Source organism: Enoplosus armatus, chromosome 20, assembly GCF_043641665.1.
Source record: "Enoplosus armatus isolate fEnoArm2 chromosome 20, fEnoArm2.hap1, whole genome shotgun sequence".
NCBI lineage: Eukaryota > Metazoa > Chordata > Actinopteri > Centrarchiformes > Enoplosidae > Enoplosus > Enoplosus armatus.
The window spans coordinates 10,339,892-10,359,605 of record NC_092199.1 but is presented as its reverse complement, the minus strand read 5'-3'; the positions used below and the strand labels follow the sequence as shown (position 1 = coordinate 10,359,605).

General features: G+C 43.3%; 1 protein-coding gene across 1 annotated transcript in view; it reads right to left on the bottom strand.

Annotated features, from left to right (window-relative positions):
* Positions 1-765: 765 nt before the first annotated feature.
* lrp2b (low density lipoprotein receptor-related protein 2b) overlaps positions 766-19,714 on the bottom strand; it is a 39,897-nt gene continuing 20,948 nt past the window's right edge. The window contains exons 40-81 of the mRNA XM_070927717.1: positions 19,200-19,647; positions 18,858-19,023; positions 18,574-18,732; positions 18,187-18,476; positions 17,509-17,712; positions 16,915-17,157; positions 16,675-16,800; positions 16,397-16,516; positions 15,974-16,105; positions 15,587-15,788; positions 15,215-15,510; positions 14,535-15,051; positions 14,123-14,278; positions 13,587-13,757; positions 13,231-13,454; positions 12,970-13,147; positions 12,425-12,621; positions 11,928-12,173; positions 11,408-11,536; positions 10,947-11,066; positions 10,509-10,625; positions 10,303-10,419; positions 9,271-9,408; positions 8,865-8,987; positions 7,473-7,601; positions 6,935-7,066; positions 6,643-6,768; positions 6,196-6,339; positions 5,913-6,078; positions 5,544-5,672; positions 5,042-5,262; positions 4,673-4,855; positions 4,052-4,171; positions 3,538-3,625; positions 3,352-3,416; positions 3,034-3,223; positions 2,724-2,787; positions 2,154-2,285; positions 1,915-1,986; positions 1,530-1,613; positions 1,218-1,274; positions 766-804 (exon numbers count right to left, since the gene is read on the bottom strand). Coding sequence (XP_070783818.1) covers positions 766-804; positions 1,218-1,274; positions 1,530-1,613; positions 1,915-1,986; positions 2,154-2,285; positions 2,724-2,787; positions 3,034-3,223; positions 3,352-3,416; positions 3,538-3,625; positions 4,052-4,171; positions 4,673-4,855; positions 5,042-5,262; positions 5,544-5,672; positions 5,913-6,078; positions 6,196-6,339; positions 6,643-6,768; positions 6,935-7,066; positions 7,473-7,601; positions 8,865-8,987; positions 9,271-9,408; positions 10,303-10,419; positions 10,509-10,625; positions 10,947-11,066; positions 11,408-11,536; positions 11,928-12,173; positions 12,425-12,621; positions 12,970-13,147; positions 13,231-13,454; positions 13,587-13,757; positions 14,123-14,278; positions 14,535-15,051; positions 15,215-15,510; positions 15,587-15,788; positions 15,974-16,105; positions 16,397-16,516; positions 16,675-16,800; positions 16,915-17,157; positions 17,509-17,712; positions 18,187-18,476; positions 18,574-18,732; positions 18,858-19,023; positions 19,200-19,647 — 6,960 coding nt within the window. The remainder of the gene's footprint in view (positions 805-1,217; positions 1,275-1,529; positions 1,614-1,914; positions 1,987-2,153; positions 2,286-2,723; positions 2,788-3,033; positions 3,224-3,351; positions 3,417-3,537; positions 3,626-4,051; positions 4,172-4,672; positions 4,856-5,041; positions 5,263-5,543; positions 5,673-5,912; positions 6,079-6,195; positions 6,340-6,642; positions 6,769-6,934; positions 7,067-7,472; positions 7,602-8,864; positions 8,988-9,270; positions 9,409-10,302; positions 10,420-10,508; positions 10,626-10,946; positions 11,067-11,407; positions 11,537-11,927; positions 12,174-12,424; positions 12,622-12,969; positions 13,148-13,230; positions 13,455-13,586; positions 13,758-14,122; positions 14,279-14,534; positions 15,052-15,214; positions 15,511-15,586; positions 15,789-15,973; positions 16,106-16,396; positions 16,517-16,674; positions 16,801-16,914; positions 17,158-17,508; positions 17,713-18,186; positions 18,477-18,573; positions 18,733-18,857; positions 19,024-19,199; positions 19,648-19,714) is intronic.

Here is a 19,714-nt window from a genome sequence, read left to right as displayed (position 1 = left end):
GTTGGCCTGGTTGTTGCGAGCTCAACGAGACCTTGATGCATTCAGACATTTGTGAGGAGCAGAATCACTGCTGCTGCCCCGTGATTGTGGCCTCAAATTGTGGCTCCCTGTGTGATTAAACGGATGATGACAAAGGCATTTCATTTTAGCTCAGTGGGTCAGATACAGTGGCTGGGGGATCAGAGTCCTATCTGTGATGAGCAGAGTTGATAACACCAGTGGGAGCCTCAGTCTTGTCGTAATGACAGATCCTCCTGTGACATGTTCACTGTCGCACAAAGAAAGGTACAAGTAAGCCAGAGAGAAAGAGATTGTAACAGTATCAGGGGCTTAATCTAAAGGGCTTAAAATCTCAAATTCACTGTGACATCTCAAACCATTTGCAGTCCAATCATTACACTTTTACTGACACGCAATGATGATCACAGCAGTTTTAATATTTAACTTTCTTACAATCAAAATGTACATAAAAATATAAAACAAACTAATCATGAACACAGCATTTACACGTTTCTATTATTCTATTCTCATATTAGTTACATTAAATCAATTTTTTTTTTTTACACAAATAGAAAACAATGAAATTAATATGAAATACGTATGTGTCACAAAATATATTTTTCTTTTACAAAGTGTCTTGGTTGATTTGTTCCGGCTGTGTTCCGGCTCTGTCAGAGTTTCAAACGCTCTGCTTGTTGAGCTGCGTGGTTGCTTCAGTCCTGAAACATGGTCCAGTCTAATCTCTGACGTGCACTAGAGGTCACATCAAACGTCAGCATCTGGAGCAGCTACAAGCGTGTTCTCCTGTTCACAAGATCACAATGATTAACAAAGCTTGAAGCAATGAGATATATTTTATTTCAAGCTGGTTTATGTCATATGCAGAATTTTAACACAAAATAAAAACCAGAATAAACAATGTGTGAGACTGACTAAAATCATGCTACATAATTTACAGAAAGGTCCATATACGCTGTGAATTGCCACTCACACTGCAGCTACGAAGTTGGCAAATTAAAGTAAAAACATACATAAATTTCAAGACTTCATGGCCCTCATGTGCAGAACTTCTACAGCTCTGCATGCCAAAATGAGATCCAGCCAGTCCTATTAAATGCAGAGCGACTGACAGTGTTTTGAGACACTTAATGCGGCCTGTTTATCCTTTTCTCCCCCCTGACACATTCAGTCTGAGCTTACTGTCATTCTGGACTCACCGTGTATGTGGGGTTTTTGAAAGACACAAAACTGTCATCCCCAATGGGTTCAAACTGCTGGAAAAAAAGGAGAAATTAAATGCTTCAATAACTGAGTATATGTACAGACACACACACACACACACACACACACACACACACACACACTCAAAGAGCTTACTGGCTTCACATCATCTTCTACAACACTAGTCTGACACTAAATCATGTCAGACCTTTACTTGCAATTTTTCAAACATTCAGAGCACGTAATTATTGTTTTTAGATATTGAGCTGTAATCACTGTAACATTTTGACACGTGTCTCCATGGCTACCTGTGCGCTCGAAGCAGCTGGCTGAGCAGCAGAGATGTCACCATCTTCTCTGTCTGAGCCGTATGCTGGGTTCTCAAAAGCCTCCTAAAATGGCCACAAGGTAGAAAAACAGCTTAAAGGGACATTAAACTTGTTGATGATCATCACACAACAAAACAAATAAATCGCTCTGTGGTTCGGTCAATAACACCTGAAGAGCTGCATGTGAGTCATTTTACATCTACTCTCAGATGACTAATGACAAAGACAATAAGATTCATTATGTAATAACGTTTTTCATTCTCTGCGTTGTCTTCAATGTGGTATGATATTTAGAATTAATCCATTCAGTGAACATGAAAAACATTTGGTGTCGCATTAAGTTGGTGATTAATGTGGCACTGACCTCGTTGGCAGTGGCAGGTTTGGTTACACTTCTTGTGGGCTCGTCCACTTGCAAAGGATTATTAATGTACACCTGAGGAAGGAAATACAGGATCACAAGACTGAGCTGATGAGAATATATCAAAACATAACAGTTCTATAGAAGCCAGGTGCTGCATTGGATAGATAGCATATAATCCAAATCTGTTAGCATGTAGCATGTCATATACACAGCAGAATCAAAGACTTCTGTTTACTGACCTTGTTTGGTCCATCAGGAGCAGAGGTGGCGGTCTCCATGCTTGTGGCAGCAGGTTGTTCTCCAGCTTCATATGCTGGGTTCTCAAAACTCTTTCCCTTCGCGTCCACCATGGACACAGATATAGAGGGAACCTGACATGAGACAACAAGTAGACAGAACAAGTCAATAACTATAATAGCTCTTTGTGAGTTAGTCATTGGCAGTCACTGACAGGTTGGACATTAAACATTGCTTCTGTCATGAATAGGGATGCCCCCCTGAAACCTGGTTCTGAACTGGAACCAGTTCTAAATTATTAAGAACCCGGGGTAAGAGTGCTGCCTCTCGCAATCATAACATCAAGATTTCAGATTTGTTTCCAGATAGATATTATTCAGTTTATATGGTGACTTTGCTGTTGAAAACGTTGCTGTTGCTCTAGAAACAATATTTTGTGATCTTTAAAATATAAACAAATTCTAATCCTGAATTTATTTTCTTTTTCTTTAGGAAAAGAACCAATAAGTGCATCGATAAAGTCCTAATGATACCCATCCCTCGTCACGAATGGCTGTTGTTTTGCTACTGACCGCTTCAGAGTTCAGCCTTGTTTCACTGCCCTCTGTTTTCAATGCATTTGGAGACGAACCGTTTCTGAAAACCATCAAGACACACATATGATTCACCTGTAACATACAACATACTAACATACCCTGACAGTCACAGAAAACCTATAATATCATAATTCCATTCTAGCTTCCATTACAGTAAAACAATCTCATTTGCTTTCATTTTTGTCTTGTTTTGTAGTAGATGATGTAGAGATGTCATTTAGGAAAATAAACATTTCTGACAGCAATAACCATCTATTGTATCTTTTCTCTTCTGGCTCCATCTCACCGGAAGCTTGGCAGGTTGGGCATGGACGGCATTGAGGGCATTGAGGGCATGGCTGGCATACTGGGCATGCTGGGCATGCTGGGCAAGTTGTTCCGTAGCCTCTCCAGCAGGTCGGACTTCTTCCTGGCAGCATAGACCAGGGCAACCAGCAGAGCCACAATCACTACTGTCACCCCGATCGCTATTCCAACTGAGATGGAGGGACGTGGACAGAGGAGGCAAAAAGCAGCTTATTAATAATAATAAGATAAAGGTTAATGGTTACAAGTGACTTTGAATCTTGTGATGTTAGAATTGTGGCTGAAAAATTAAATATACTTGAGGATGCAACCACGTCGTATATGTTTATCTGGCAGTATTCTCCATCCCACTCTGGAGGACATCTATGAAACAAACAGAGTAACATTTCAAAACACTGCACTCATTTACACCTCTTGGTAACTGAGTAATGTGTTTGTCTGTGCATCAGTAATTCCTGGTTGTAAAGACTAAAAACAATCTTACTTGCAGAGAGCCTTGTTGTCATCAAAGTAGCAGATGCCTCCATTTTGACACTGACATGGTGGAGGCATGGTAGGCGGCGGATCAAACCCTGAAATAATTTATATGACCAACAATCATAACATTGAAAGGAACTTTTACTGGCCCATGGCAGAACAATTTATATCATTGGGACGGAAATAGGGATGTAATATAATTTTAGGTATACTACAGATTTATGACTACAACTACAACTTTCTCTCTACACTTTCCCAGCTAAGAATAACCTCCCTCCTGAGCCAAACATACTAAATGACAAAACATCTATTTATTCATCTTTTTGCTCCATGTTACTTCCTACTCTGCATTTATTGAATCTACTGAATCTCTGCCCTCACTGACGTCTATAGTATCAGTGTGAATTTATTGTTGTGTTGCACGCCAAGATCATTCAAAAAGACAAGAGAACCTGATGTAAGTCGTATTAATATTGCTGTAATTAAGGTCAGAGATCATTTCTTTAATTCATTTTTCTTACCGGCATCACATTCAGTGTTACTGCCGGGGATGAAGCTGGTGCCCTCGGGGCAGGCGCATGTGTAACCTCCTGGCCGGAGCAAACACAGGTGGCTGCAGGTTCCCTTACACGGATTCTTCACTGCAGACACAAGGAAAGGTGTTCTGATTCTTCCATTTCAACAAGTTAGAGTGCACGATTCACATATTTTACTGTTTGAAGCTGTCAACTTAGACTGGAGATGTGTTTCTTTTGGTTTGATATCAATGCTGCAAGCAGGACTTTACTTTCTTTATCACACTGTGATGACTTTTCTGTTCATCATGGTTGACTTCCTACAGTTATTTCATTTTTGCAGATAACTGCTGACTCCAGACACATGAAAACCAGAATACTTTCTGTGCATCGAAGTACTAGATATCCATAATGTCGAATGGAGTACTAATGTCATATATTAGTCAACAATAAAATAGCAGTTAAAAGAGACAATTATTTATCTACAAATAAAAGATAAAGATAAAAATTGAAGATAAAATTATTCTATTATGGTGATATATGCCCATTATGCTATGTGCGTAATGCAGTACAGTATGTGTTAATGTGTTTGTGTGAATATGTACTGTGGATGAGAGTGCAGCTTACTGCCTATGGAGTTGTATCTCTGCTGCTGGTACACAGAGACCTGAGTCAGCCAGGGCCCGGCAGTCAGGAGCTTGGTCTTGGCTCCGCGGCCAAACTTGTCCTGCCGGAACACCTCGCCTTTCTCCTGAGTACTCCAATAAACGTGATCCTCGAACACACTGACGCTGAAGGGGTTTCTCACGTCTAGGAAAGGTGCAACAGAATGTGAACAATTTAACTGAGCCCCAATGATGGAAATGATGAAAACTAAGATCACATATGAACATATTTTCCTCTCGATAAAATATGTCCACAATAAATTAATTTACAGTCTCACATTTATCATCTCATCTCAGGCCTCTTTGACGACTGTTCCCTCCTAATCCTCACCTATGTACACGGCAGTTCTACGGTCCTCTCCTGAAGGCAGAACAGACTCTATGCGGCTTTCCTTGGAATCAGACCAGTAGATTCTGTCACCATTGGTGAAGTCGACTGACAGCCCAGTGGGCCAACCCAGGCCATCAGCCGCTAGGACCTTCCTCTCCTGACCGTCCAGCCAAGAACACTCGATCTTGGCTGCTTCCCCACGGTCTGCCCAGTACAACATCCTGCAGAAACATAGCAGAGGTTAGAGTTCTGGGCTCTCAGATGTGGTGGTTTAAAGTGCCCTCCTTTTTGGTTTTCCATGACAGCTACATTCTCTGTCATTCCTTTTATTTAATTTCCACGGGAGGAGAAAAATACAAAAAGGTCTGCCTTATATTACCAAGGGAAACACAATCCTACTAGCAAATGACGTCCAACATATTAAACCAGGTGTAAAAACTATATTAACTGCATTCCCTTATTTAATGCAATCTGTAAGATAGTTCCTTAAAGTCTGTCTCACCCCAGTCGTGGGTTGACGGCCACAGCAGACGGGTGGCCCAGCTCAGTCTTTACAAGGTGCTTCCTGTAGCGTCCATCCAACATGGCCACCTCTATCCTCTTCAACCTGGAGTCCGCCCAGTAAAGGTTCCTACAAGCAGAAGAATTACAAAACTATTCTCAAAATATGCTACAACACAGGCAAACTTTCTATCAAGAAGCTGTATATTTATTCCTGAAAGTTAGATTCTTCTCTCAAACAGAGCCCACTCAGTACAAGTGCTTTCCTGACTTCACTGATACATTTTACTGATTTGATTGTAGAGGTTTTTTGCATCACACTCATGTTGATAGAAAAAAAGGAGTTTCAGAAATGTCTGAGCATACTCACCTGCCCACCCAGTCCACAGCGATGCCGTCTGGTCTGGTGATGTATTTGATGCCGAGGTCAACAGCAGCACCGATGTTGTTACTGCCATCATCCACTGAAGGTATGTATGCTCTCTTAATGGCACCTGGTACAGAGTCCTTACCAGCTACAGTGAAGTACACCATACCTGACAGAACACCAGGACATCATCAAACAAGTTCCTCTGATATTACTGTATTTTGTGTGGAACCAGCTGTCTTCTGTCAGTCTTGCAGTATCTAGTATTAATCTGTGTGTGACCTACTGTATCCGGTGTTGTTATGGTCCCAGTCGTAGTCCAGAGCCATAATGTGCTCTTCTTCTTTGAGGAAGTCGTGGTAGGCCTCTGTCTGCAGGTTGAACCTCCGGATACGAATGTTCTCCGGTAGAAGCAGCAGGGGAGTCATACCTGAAGGAGACATTTACACACAATACTATGTGTTTTTGGCATTCTTATAACCACAGAGACTGATAACTGATGAGAAAACAGTATGTTCAGTCTTTCTGTTCAGAGACAGGAGAATGAAAAGAGGCACAATATCCAACCAGATTTACCATCAAATAAGAGAGATAAGTTTTATCTGACCCCCCTTCTTTCTCTTAAATATATCGAAGTGAAGTCAAAAAAATTAATTTCAGGAAGCAAGTCAACTTGATCTGTATTGTTTTACTAAGTAAAATCTGTGTATGTTGGTCTTAAAGAAGTTCTCACCTTGAGCCTCGCACATGTTGCCGTTGCCCACTTTCCGGTAGCCGGGGGCACACTCACAGTCGTAGCCGCCCTTGGTGTTCTTACAGACCTGAGGACAGGTGTCGTACACCTCACACTCATCGATGTCTGGAAGAGTGAGAAGACATTGTGAGAAAGGAGAGAGGAGTACACATCTGTTCATGTTTTCTGGAATGATATTTTATTAATGTTGATTTTGTTTCTTTGAGTGAGTATGAGTGAAAGGAAAGGAGGATTTCTCTCAGAGTTTGTGTGTGTGTGTGTGTGTGTGTACCCAGGCAGGTGTAGGTGCTGTCTGGGTCCACTCTGTATCCAGGTCTGCAGGAGCAGATGAAGCCAGTGCCGTTCAGGTTGGTGCACTCGTGCTGGCATAGCTTCTCTTCACAGTTGCGATCGTGGCCAAAATCTGGAGCCATACAACACAGAGCACGTTCTCTCACACATTTAAAACCACTTTTGTCTCTAATTTAAGACCTGCTTACTTTTGATAAAATCAAACAATGGCTTTGTAGTTCAGGTATTAATCCAGGTATTTGGTCACAATGATTCCCTGCACCTTTATGACTATATGTAACTATAATGAAGTTTTCCAATACTGAACCAAAACATCTTAAATCTCTGCTTAAAACTTTTGAAGACGCAGTTGTCTGTAACTTTGAAATATTAGGGGATAACTGTAAGTGCACATTTTTGTCATCAAAAAGGATTCAAAGTGTTGTTTTTCGAGCAATATTTGATATCTGACTTTAAACAGACATTAAAAGAAGATATTGACAGCAAGTGAATGAGTGTTTTGTTGTCATGCTACTCACTGCAGCCTAATTCGTCAGTGCGGTCCCCACAGTTGTCATTGTGGTCGCACACATACGGCAGGGCCACACAGAGTCCGTTGGTGCATTTAAACTCTTCCAGTGTGCAGGGGGGCAGCGTGGGCTCGTGGCCTGAGAAGGACACAGTCACCATGACTCATCAACACAAGTACGCAGGGAAAGTTGAGTGGGTATACAACCCGTCTGTGGAAAGATGTCCACCTCCGCTAGTCTAAAATTGAATTCAGAGCTTTCTCTACAGTGTCGCTCTTCACTCCCCAACTGTCTAAATACCACAAAAGATGAAACAAATGTGTGGAAATGAGTGGACTGCCCACACTGTAGATTAAAAAAACCCAAGCATTCCACATAGTCAAGAACTCAAATGTGTACTTAAACTGTAGCATGACTACATACTATTTCTCCTACATCACTCATTCGATTGAAGGCTTCTAGACAGCTTCCCCTCTGTTTGTCTTCACAGTCTCCTCCCTGACAACAAATGGATTTAGATGAGCTAGCCAATGTCCACCAACTATTTAATCCCCTCTCAAAATAATTTGCTCTGATTGATGTTTAAGCTGATTGTGTAACAATTCCATAAAACAGACTATTTCCTTATCCCTTGTATGTTTCAGGCTTTGTCTCCTGTGCAGACACACTGTCATTCTGGGATTTCCCATTTTACTGGCCTTACAGAGGAAAGGTTGAGGCATTACTGTTGTTCAGACTAATCCTTGGCGATCCCAGAAACTGATGATTAGTGGTACATTTGCTGAAGCTGAACTTATTAGAAATCTGGTTATGGTTATATTTAAAAAGAAGGGGAAAAAAAGCACAACATTTTTTTTATCTAAAAAAACAACTGTATTGCATTGTACACAAAACCTAATTTATTGTATGTAGAGGCAGATTGCATCTATACACAGTATGTTTATCTCTGCATGTGTGTGCATATTTGCATTTCTGCTTCTTTTCTACCTCTATACTTCACTTAAACGTCTCTTATTTGTGTTTGCAGTGTTAGCTAGTTTTGATGTCATAGTAACAATCTGACCTGTATATAAATATTTAGTTGTCCTGTAAATTGTGCTTATTTGTTTAGCTTGATATCTTTGTTTAGCTGTATGTCAGTATCTGTACATCTGTCCTCTGCACTGTCTTTAAGTTTATTGGTGTCATCTGCAACACCAGCTGTAACTTTCTGAAACATCTGAAGTCTTCTGAAACAGTAAAACAGTGCTTCAAAATGCTTTCAATAAATTTGACTTCTGTCACACTTCAGGAGGATTTAAGAGGAGTGAGGATTAGCACATAGCACCTGTTATACAATGTGTAAGGAGAAATGTTTCCTGATGAACTATCCTGATTGTGGTGATTGTGTGTGAGTCATACAGAGTTCTTCCTTCTCGTCACTGCCGTCTCCACAGTCGTCCTTCTGGTTGCACAGCAGGCCAGAGTAGATGCAGTAGCCGTTTGCACAGCGGAACCTGGACGGCATCTCACAGGTGATGTTCACTGCCCAAACACACACAAATCTCAGTTTCAACCTCTTTCAGTATAAATGATTAAAAACACACATCTACTTTTAATCATGTTAGCTTATCAAGTCTGTAACTGTCTTCTCAGTATTTCATAATCTGTTTGTATTCACCTGTCTGAGATGTATGAGACAAATCACTAAAATGAAAATCCTCTAAATATTTTCTCAATGCTTAGGTTCAATAGTTATGAATAGGGTTGTAATTGTAATGTGCTTTTGTTTGACTTTGCCATATACAATAAACAAAGTGTTTCTCACAGCATAAACTGAGCTGTTCGTCAGAGCGGTCCCCGCAGTCATCAACACCATCACACACCCAGCCCTGGCTCACGCACAGATGGTTCCCACACTGGAACTGGCTCTGAGGGCACCAACGGCCTCCTGGGTAACGAGTGGCTGTCGGCGTGGGGAAAATAGTTAATCACTGATGTCAACAGTTTTACTTTAACAAGATCTGTTGATTATCTCTTTTCATCATTTTGCAGCTCCGTCACTCTTCACTCTCCTTCAGGGACAAACAGTCACACCCAATAGCTGCCCAGTACAACCGCAGTCTGCTGTTAAACACTGAACAGGCTCCACTGGAGTAGTTAGAGAAACACTTTCGTCTGGTTTCTGGCACTCACAGGGTGCACAAAGCAACCATACCAACAGACGGGCTTTAAAAGTCCACAGTGTTTTTTGGGGACAGTAAAGAGATGGCAGGAAACGAAGGGGAGAAAAGAAATGGGAATGACATGCAACAACGGTCCCTTGCCAGACTTGAATTGGGAAGATTGCTGTTGATGGTGGACAGCTTAAACCGTAGACCACCAGAGCACCCCATAAGTCCACAGTCTAACTGCACCATATCTAGACCAAATGTTTGAATGACAAAACAAAAGCAGCTGTTTAAGATTTAATCCAAACTGTCAGTTGTAAACGTCCATAACATCTTGTAAAGCTACTCTGTGGTTCAATTATCATACTATAGTACACTGCGGTTGTGTGCATACACAGTTTTACAATTTTACAGGCAATTAAATTAAAAAAAAAAGTGGTTTAGATAACTGGGTTAAACTGTTTAAAACATGCTTCTAGTCTGCTTCTCTAACTGCTAGGGCTGTTTGTCCTCCTGTAGCGCACTTGAGCGTTTTAATACCTTTTAAGACTTTACACTTGAATAATTTAAAACTAGGGGCATGCAGATACCTTATATACGCACACTCACAAACAAAAACAAAATACAAGTGCATTAAAGTGCTGTAGGGGCCAGGCAGTTTGCCATTGGTTTTCATGTAGTTTACTTACGACAGCTGGTCTCATCTGAGAGGTCCTGACAATCAGGCCGGCCATCACACTGCAGAACAGCGGGGACACAGTGACCCGAGTCACATTGGAAAGAACCTGGACGACACGTCTGCAACTCTGAAAGAGAGCAAGGATGGTAACACGTGTGTGTTGTTTACGACAGACAATGTTTCAAGGTTGTGAGTTTGTGTGCAGCGCCTGCTCACCACAGTCCCTTTCATCTGAGTTGTCTCCACAGTCGTTGTCATGGTCACACACCCAGTTTCCAGGGATGCACTGTGCGCTGTCACATCGAAACTCACTTTCAGAGCAAGGCCTTGGCTCTATGGACCACAATCACAATAAGAGAGAGACACATATATTTAGTAGGAAAACAGAATGAGGTCTTGCTGCTCACACGCACCCAACACAAGTTCAAATTATACAAAGAGGCAGTTTTAAATCTTAAATTTAAATCTACAGTGTTTTTTTCAGTGAGTAAGAAGGAGTAAAATGGAACATTAAGGAATATTATAGCAATAAATGTTTTTTGCAACTTAAAGATTGAAAAGAAAAATTAAATGTTACTTGGTGGACACATGACTCTTCCTGGTTTGTGAAGGACTGAGCTGAAAAATAATGACATATATAATCATGACACTCACGGCAGTTCCTTTCATCCGAGCCGTCACCACAGTCGTTGGTGCCATCACACTGCCAGCGGATGGGGACACAGCGGTGGTTGTCACATCGGAAATCTCCCAGAGGATCACAGGTCACCTCCTCTGTTGGAGGTCAAAGTCAGAAATGGACAGATAAACAGACGATTCAACATGTGGTCAATGAGCAAAACAAAAGAGTTCACATATAACTTGCTGTGCATTCTGCAAAGCGGTATGTTCAGTGTGTATTTTCTGTTTTCTGTTTCCAACAATACGGTGCAGAGCTCCAGTAGAAAAATCTACATCCCTGTTCATCCTGAAGAAACTTTTTTAAGCATCATGAAAGACATATACAGTACTACACAGTATTTGATTGTCAAATTTGGTCCTCAGACCTGATTTTTCCCAACTAGTGCAGCCCTGCCTTCACATAATATCACATCTGCTGACACACAAGCACTGACCGCAGCCTTGCTCGTCGCTGTTGTCGATGCAGTCATTGGTGCCGTCACAGCGTGCCCACTGAGGAATACAGCGGTAGTTTGTTTTGCAGGAGAACTCAGTGTCCTCATCACACTTGTAGTCTGGACCCACTGGACAGAGAAAGAGAGACATGAGACATGGGGAAGAGGATGAAAGAGGAAAAGATACATCAGTCTGTGCCACTTAAATTTAGAAAAACCCAAACTCAGACTCTTCTTGGGACATAGCTGAGTCTACATGGATTATATATCATTGGAAAACATCAAATCATCAATTACAGCAGTGCCTTTCTTTTGTGTGCTCATCACAGACACACGTATAACGGAAATCAGGGGTGTCACAGGTTTAATTCCTTCCACAGCCACTGAACAAGACATCCCACCTGTCTCCTGCCTCAGCAGCGTTGATAAGATCATCAGTTTAAGTAGTGTAATGTATAATTTTCTTGTTTCTTCCGGACTTTGATTCACTCAAACTGTCATCTCATAATGACCCACTTACTACAGGTTTCATACGGCTCATCAGATCCATCCCCACAGTCGTCCTGGGCGTCACACACGTAGCTCAATGGCAGACAGCGCCCGTTGGCACACTGGAACTGTCCCGGTCGGCAGGTCCTCTGGGAACAAGTCTCTGCATCCTCGTCGCTGCCGTCTGAACAGTCACTTACTCCGTCACAGTGCCAGGACACAGGGATGCACTTCTTGTTTTTACACTGGAACTGGTTTTCCTGGCATCGGTGGTCACCTACAGGGACAAACTGCAGCTTGAATAATGTTTGAAAATGGTCCAAACTGAACCTGCCTGAAGTCTGAAGTGTGGGGGCTTCTCCTGAGGTTAAGCCTGGCCAAGGCCTAAAGTACTTTATGAGCCAAATCCAAACAAAATTGAAATAAAAAAAAAACTATCTGGCCAGACCTAAAAATAAACTTCAATTCTGCAACTTTAATTTTCTACACTGTCACAGTTAATTGAAGTAACTATTTAAATCGTCATACTGCAGAGAGCCGCATCCTCGTCTGAACTGTCAGGGCAGTCCGGGTGGCCGTCGCAGATGAAGCCGGGATAGGTACAGTTGCCATCTTGACACTGGAACTGGCCAGCAGGGCAATAACGGGGCGGGCAGGTCTGAGGTTCATCTGAGCCATCACCGCAATCCGACTGGCCGTCACACTTCCACCATATCGGAACACACCTAAAGACAAGAGTAAGCACAAACAGGTTTGGTTGTTGCACCATAAACTGCAATAAACAGCAGGAGAAAATTAGTAGCCTGCAAAATGATTGCATAGCTAGCTTTTGAAATATTGGAAATGTTTATCTGAAATGCCACGTATGTATTTTGTTTCTTTTTTAACAGTTTATCCATAGATTCACAGGCTTATATTGACAATTTCCCAATGTATGAAGCTTTGAAAAAAATCCCAACGGTTTATTTTAGACCTGGATAGAGTTTACTGTGAAAGAACAGTGAGACTGGCTGGATGACTGGACTTGTGAAGACTGTGAAATGGGAACCCAAGGGATTTTATATCTGACTGACTTCTCATTGTCCCCACAGCGGAACTGGGTGCTGGAGCAGTCAGCAACACACTGGATCTTGAAGCCCACAGCGAGGCCGATGAAGTGATCTGGACACTGGCAGGAGGCTTGCTGCCCACCAGGGCCAATCAGACACAAGTGACTGCAGGTCAGGTGATAGGAGGAGCAGGGGTTTTCACCTGGGAAATACGTTATTGGTCAATATTATAAGTCCATATTGAGACAATAAGAATATAAGAATCTACAGGTCAAATGTGCGTACTGCGAGGTTGCCTGTAGGGGTGGTAGACGTGAATGTCATAGGGACGATGTGTGTTGTTGCCCATGACTGTGCGCTGTTCGCCAGTGTACTTGTGGGCCTTCTCCACTGTGTGTGTGTTCCAGTCCGTCCAGTAGACCCAGTCCTCAAACAGGGAAACAGCAAAGACATGGGGAAGTGTACCAGCAATGGCCCGGTGTCGGTTCTGGCCGTCCATGTCTGCAAAGCTGAAGGTTGATACAGCGGAGGAGGGTTAATACACGTTGTAGGCATTTCACTGGTACTATTATACAGAAAAACTTTCAGAGCCCCATTGAGGAGTACTTGATGGCAACTCATGTCCGGATCTCTAAACTCACTCCAGAAAGTTAAGATGGGAATCAGCAAAGAAGATCTTGTTGGTGGTATAGTCTATGGTCAGAGCATTGGGCCACTCCAGCTTGGTTGTGATAATAGCACTGACATTTCTTCCGTCCATGCCGGCTCTGCCGATATATGCTGTGTCACCCCAGTCGGTCCAGTACAGCCATCTGGGGAAAAAAAGAGGACAGGAAGGAAGAAACCAGGAGGGATGGGAAAAATCCAAACAAAAGATTAAAGAATCAATTGTAATCTTCAGCAAGTAGCAAACAGCTAGTAATACCTAATATTGTATGTATGTATGTAATGTAATGTAATAATTTCTGGACAGATTTTATAACCTTTCCTATTCTGGACCAGTGTAGACAGCACAGGATTACATAGCCTATGTAAAAATCTATTATTAGGTATTTCCATTGCAGCTGCTACAAACTCTTACAGGGGAGAAATTATATTAAACATCAACTGTAAACATCTGATGAAGGGCTTCTGTGTGTGTGTGTGTGTGTGTGTGTGTGTGTGTGTGTGTCAGTACCCATATTTAGGGTTAACAGCCACAGCACGAGGTCGGCTGATAATATAAGTTGCATTTCCATCTGTGAACTCTCCTGACAGCAGCCTCTTCTGGTAGCGCCCATCCAGCTCCATCACATGAACGGAGCCGTAATAACCGTCCACCCAGTACAACTTCCTGCAGCAGACACAAAACGTTTTCACCGACATCCCTGCAGCCACGTTTTGGTAGGCCAGATTGATTCAATACTCACAATAATAAACATTAGATATTAGTTAAAGGAGCCAGGCTCTTCTGCAAATTCAAAATTGGGTTTCACGCAAAAAGTATCTATGTATTGGGCTGCTATTTGTTTAATAAACTATGAATTAATTAATTATTTACCAAAATTTACCAAATTTAACAAAGACAGCTTTAATAATTCTTCACACACCTGCCCACCCAGTCCAGTGCCAGGCCTTCAGCTCCTCTTACATCATCATCCGCCAGCATCTCCCTGTCAGTCCCATCAAAACGCATCCTCTCAATCTTTCCTGCCCCTGCGTCCAGCCAGTACAGCCTCTTCTCATAGTCGTCAAAATCTAACGCCATCACATTGGACAGCCCCTGCAGGACTATACTCAAATGGGACCCGTCAGTGGTCAAATTGCGGATATAGTAGCGATTACTGTACAACAGGTAGGGGGCGACACCACTGTTCTGACGACAGGTGCGTCCATCCGCTTCACGGATATACCCCGGTGCACATTTGCAGTGGTACGAGCCGACAGTGTTCTTGCAGATCTGGCTGCAGACGGCGGGTGTGCTGAAACACTCATTGAGGTCCTCGCAGGCTTTGCCACCTGGCATGAGTCGGTAGCCGGGGTGGCAGGAGCAGTAGTAACCGGTGAGGGTGTCGGTGCAGAGCTGGGCACACTTGTGGACTGAAGGGTTGCGGCACTCATTGACTCCTAAAGAGAACGAGGAAAGAAGACGGAGAAAAGACACGAAAACAAGGTGACATATGAGATCTTAATTCAAAAATATCCCACCTGATCATGTGAGAGAGATGCCGTTCTTCCACTAGACTCACATCAATATTGTCACATAATCTCATATTTCTGTATTTCTCACCGCAGCCTTTTTCGTCGCTGTTGTCTTGGCAGTCCTTCTGTCCGTTGCACACCTTATTGATGTCGATGCACTCGCCTGACTTGCACATGTACTGCTGTGGAGCACAGGTGGGCTGGGGCGTGATGCACAAGCTGTCCGCCTCATCTGAGCCATCCATACAGTCGCTCTCTCCGTCACAGGTGAAGGAGGCGGGGATGCAGGCTCCGTTACTACAGGTGAACTGGTTGCTGGTGCATGTGTCATAGGTGCAGCCTAACTCATCACTGCCATCCCCGCAGTCATTCACACGGTCACAGCTGGGGAGGAGAAGTAATTCATTAGACTCTATTCAGTGACAAGAGGATGAAGTTTCCAGACACACTTCCTACTCACTGGTAGGGGAGGATGATGCAAAGCCCGTTGGAACAGGCAAACTCATTCATGTGGCAGGTGCGGTTGGGGCAGTTCTGGAGCTCATCAGCTGCATTGGCGCAGTCTTTGTCCCCATCACACACAAAGCTTAACGGCACACAGCGCGGGTGGCCAGGATACCAGGTTGGACACGTGAACTGGTTGGAACTGCAGGTACGTTGGCCTGCAGGGGACAGAGAGAGGATGAGAAGGGTCTACCTGGGATGGATAAACTATATGAGGAGGTAGAATTCAGACATGGGATAGAGCTGAGAAAGCCTCTAGCCTCTAAAACATCACATAAAATAAACAGATTACCAGTATTACCCTCACTCGGTGTAATAAATAAATGTCTGAGTGCCATCTCACCACACTGCAGTTCAGGAGCCTCATCACTGCTGTCCCAGCAGTCATTGTTGCCATCACAGACCATTGACTGGGGGATGCAGTTTCCATTGGTACAAGTGAACTGGCTGGGACTGCATGTTCTTATCTGATCCTCTGCACAGGAAGAAAGAAAGAGAAATCATTTACCACTGGCAAAAACAGCAGCAAAAACCGTCCTTTAAAATGTGGCTATTATTATTATCTATACGGACACATTTTGGCTGTGATTTATAAGCAAAAATGAAAAAGACAAATTGTGGGTTACTGCCTAGAAAAGGTGTCATCCCAATGTAATAGCTTGACTCACCAAACTCATACCAGAAACATAAAAGTAACAAAGACATTGAATGTACTCTCTGAATCTAAGTTGCACCAAAATCCAAAATGTAGATGCAGAGAACTCACCACAGGAGGGAGGTTCATCCGTCCCATCATTGCAGTCTTGGATGGAGTCACACACCCAAGAGTCAGGGATACATTTTCCTCCATCACAGCGGAACTGGTCCGGAGAGCATGTACGACCCGCTGTAGCACAGTAACACAAATCCACAATTGCACAGACTCAGACATAAATGTATGTAGAGTTCTACTGAATCTACTCAGCAGGTAAAACATGAACTTTACCAGTATGTCTCCCTTCCTCTCTCTCTCTTTCTTATACAAATCCTGAGTGTTCAACTTACCGCAGAAGAGAGGATTCTCGTCGCTGTTGTCTCCACAGTTGTTATAGCCATCACAGAGGTTTTCAGGGTAGATGCAGATGTTGGTGCGGTCACACTTGACCTGGCCCGCAGGACACGTCCTGTCAGCTGGAGAGCGATGAGGAGGGCAAAGATCAAAACATCAACCACAGGATCAATGTCCCACCATAATCCATCCATAAGTCAATGAATCAATCCGTGATCAGCCTAATCATCACTCACGGCAGTTGATTTCATCAGAGGTGGCGTTGTCTCTGCAGTCATTGTGGCCGTCACAGACGAAGGCCGCGCTGATGCAGCGTCCGTTGGCGCATGTGAACTCTGTAGCAGGGTTACACGTGGGGAAGGGGCAACCTCGCTCGTCACTGTTGTCACCACAGTTGTCTGTGTAGTCACAAGTGTAGCTGAGCAGCACACAGCGGCCATTGTCACAGGTGAAGTCCATGGCTGAGCAGGTGTGGAAGGCTGGGCAGGAGGAACGACAGAGCACTGATTAATTTGCCATGATATCTATGTTTTAGGCTTTCTTTTTCAAATTACTATTTTACCAATGTTACAAACCACATGATATCTATGTTTTAGGCTTTCTTTTTCAAATTACTATTTTACCAATGTTACAAACCACAGCAGTCAATGTGTCTTTCCCAAGTTGGCATTGCGTAGCCCATTTTATAACTAATGGGTTAAAATGCCCAAAAAAATGTTTATGTACATTTTTAACATTTATAACATCTTTTGTGCTTGGTTTGCTTCTATCTGTCCACTCAAAATGGTAACCATCCACTGTTTAAAGTCAGATTGAACCTAATCTCTCACCACACACTCTCTCCAGCTCATCCGAGTTATCCTGGCAGTCGTTGTAGCCGTCACACTTCCAGCGCGCTGAGATGCAGTTACCATTGAGACAGGTGAACTGCTCCGGCTGACAGCGTTTCCCTGTGTCTTGGATACAGTCTTTGCCGTTGTTAGCCAGGTACCACTTCCCCTGATGAGGACACTGGCACTCTGGGCCCAATGGACCTGCAGGAGAGATTATGGGACGTGAAGGGATTTAAGACTGGAGAGGAACTGAAGACTGAACACAGAGATTATCTGTCTTTTTAATTAGTGGTACTGTGTGTCTCTTTGTGTTGTTCAGGATGTTCAGAACTTTTTCTACTTGCTCTAAAGTCTTAGTGAGGAACTTCAAGTTAACCACTCACATGAAAAAGAAAACACTTTATCCTTATTGTGTCTATCATGGTTAAAGCTTCAAGACATTCTTATGTAAGATTTTATTTTTAAGTATTGGATGAACCAAAAAGGATGAATTAAATGCACAAAATAACTGTCCCTTGAACATCAGCAAATTAGGTCATCTGTCTGTCAAGTTGTTTCACAATTTAGATTTCTGAGGCAAGGTCACCTGTATAATCACTGTCTTTTTCAGTTGGTTGCTGCGTAACTTGAATGGAGTATTAAAAGGCATTGAGTGCCTTGTTTAGTAGCTCTTACCGGGAACACAGACATTACTGCAGCCTCCGTTGAACTGCTGACAGGAGCTGGAGCAGCTCTCCTGCTTAGATGCGGCATAAACATGTATGTCGTTTGGCCGGTACTGCAGGTCCTGGACCAGCACTGCAAAGCCAGATCCGTCATCCTTCCCAGCCCTAAAGACGGCTCTCTCAGTCCAGTCGGTCCAGAAGATGTCCTGTTGAAAGACAGTCATGGCGTACGGGTACTGGACCCCCTGCACGATCACTTGTCGGTTCTCACCATTCAGAGTGGCCCGCTCAATCTTATCCCTATGAGAAGCAAGAGGGGAGGGAGTGGAGGAGTTGTCAAAAACATGTGAGCAGTATGGGATGTGCTGCAATACAGTATACACAAAACTGAACATACAACGAGGCATCAGCCCAGTAGAGCATCCTTTCCTCGTAATCCAGAGAAAGGCCATTGGGCGTTGTCAGACTGCTGTTGATGATGGCGATCTGGTAGTTTCCACCCAGTGTGGCCCTCTCAATCTTAGCTGGACTTCCCCAGTCAGTCCAGTACAGGTAACTTGGCAGAGAAAGCAGAGTGAGAAGGGAGGAGAGGAGCTCATGGATATACTTTGATGATTGACTACAGCAATCATTACATCTATGTCCAATCTGTAGACAATTGGAAGTAATATGTGCTTTTACCCATAGCAGGGGTCAACAATGATGCCTCTGGGGCGGTTTGCACGGGCAATGATTGAGCGGTTCAGCCCGTCCACGCCCATGGACTGGACATTGCGGCTATAGTAGTCAGTGAAGTAGAGACGCTTGTTGACCCAATCATACGCCAATCCCTCTGGGTCATCCAAATCTGAGCAGTGTAACAGAGAGGAGAGGATATTGAATAAAGAGAGACAAGAACAACGATAACATCTTGAGGGAAATGAGAAAATGAAACAGGGTGAGAGAGGAGAGTGAGAATAAAACAGGAAGATAAATATTACAATATTACCAAGGGAACACAGTTACAACTAATACTAAACTCACTTGTAGCTATAATGACAGGTGGACTGCTGATGGATGTCGTGGTAATGTAGCCAATTCTGCTCCGACCAATCCCCATATACTGGGTGAAGAAAATTCGCTTCTCCTTGAAGTCATAATCCAAAGCCACCAAGTTGTAGCCCAAGTTCACCGTGGGATAGGGGGTGCTGTGATCCGCAGGGTCTAACCTCAAGCTGTTCAGCGTGTAGTCTGTTGTGAAAACTAAAAACTCATCTAATCCGTAACCACATGTTACTCCATTATTAAGGAGTGACCCATGTGCACAGCCACATTTTGGTTTGTCTTGGCCTGGCATGGCGAAGCAGAGCTGCTGGCAGCGTCCGTTGTCTTCTTGACATGGGTTGAAGCCCACCTGGTTGGCAGACGTAGGCTGGACATGAGCATCAAAGACAGTGACATCCATCAGCCCGTCAAGACTGTCTCGAATTACCTGGTACCATTGAAATAAAATGTTGTGTTATTTAGTGGGATGTAGCACGTTACAAGCAGGATCACTA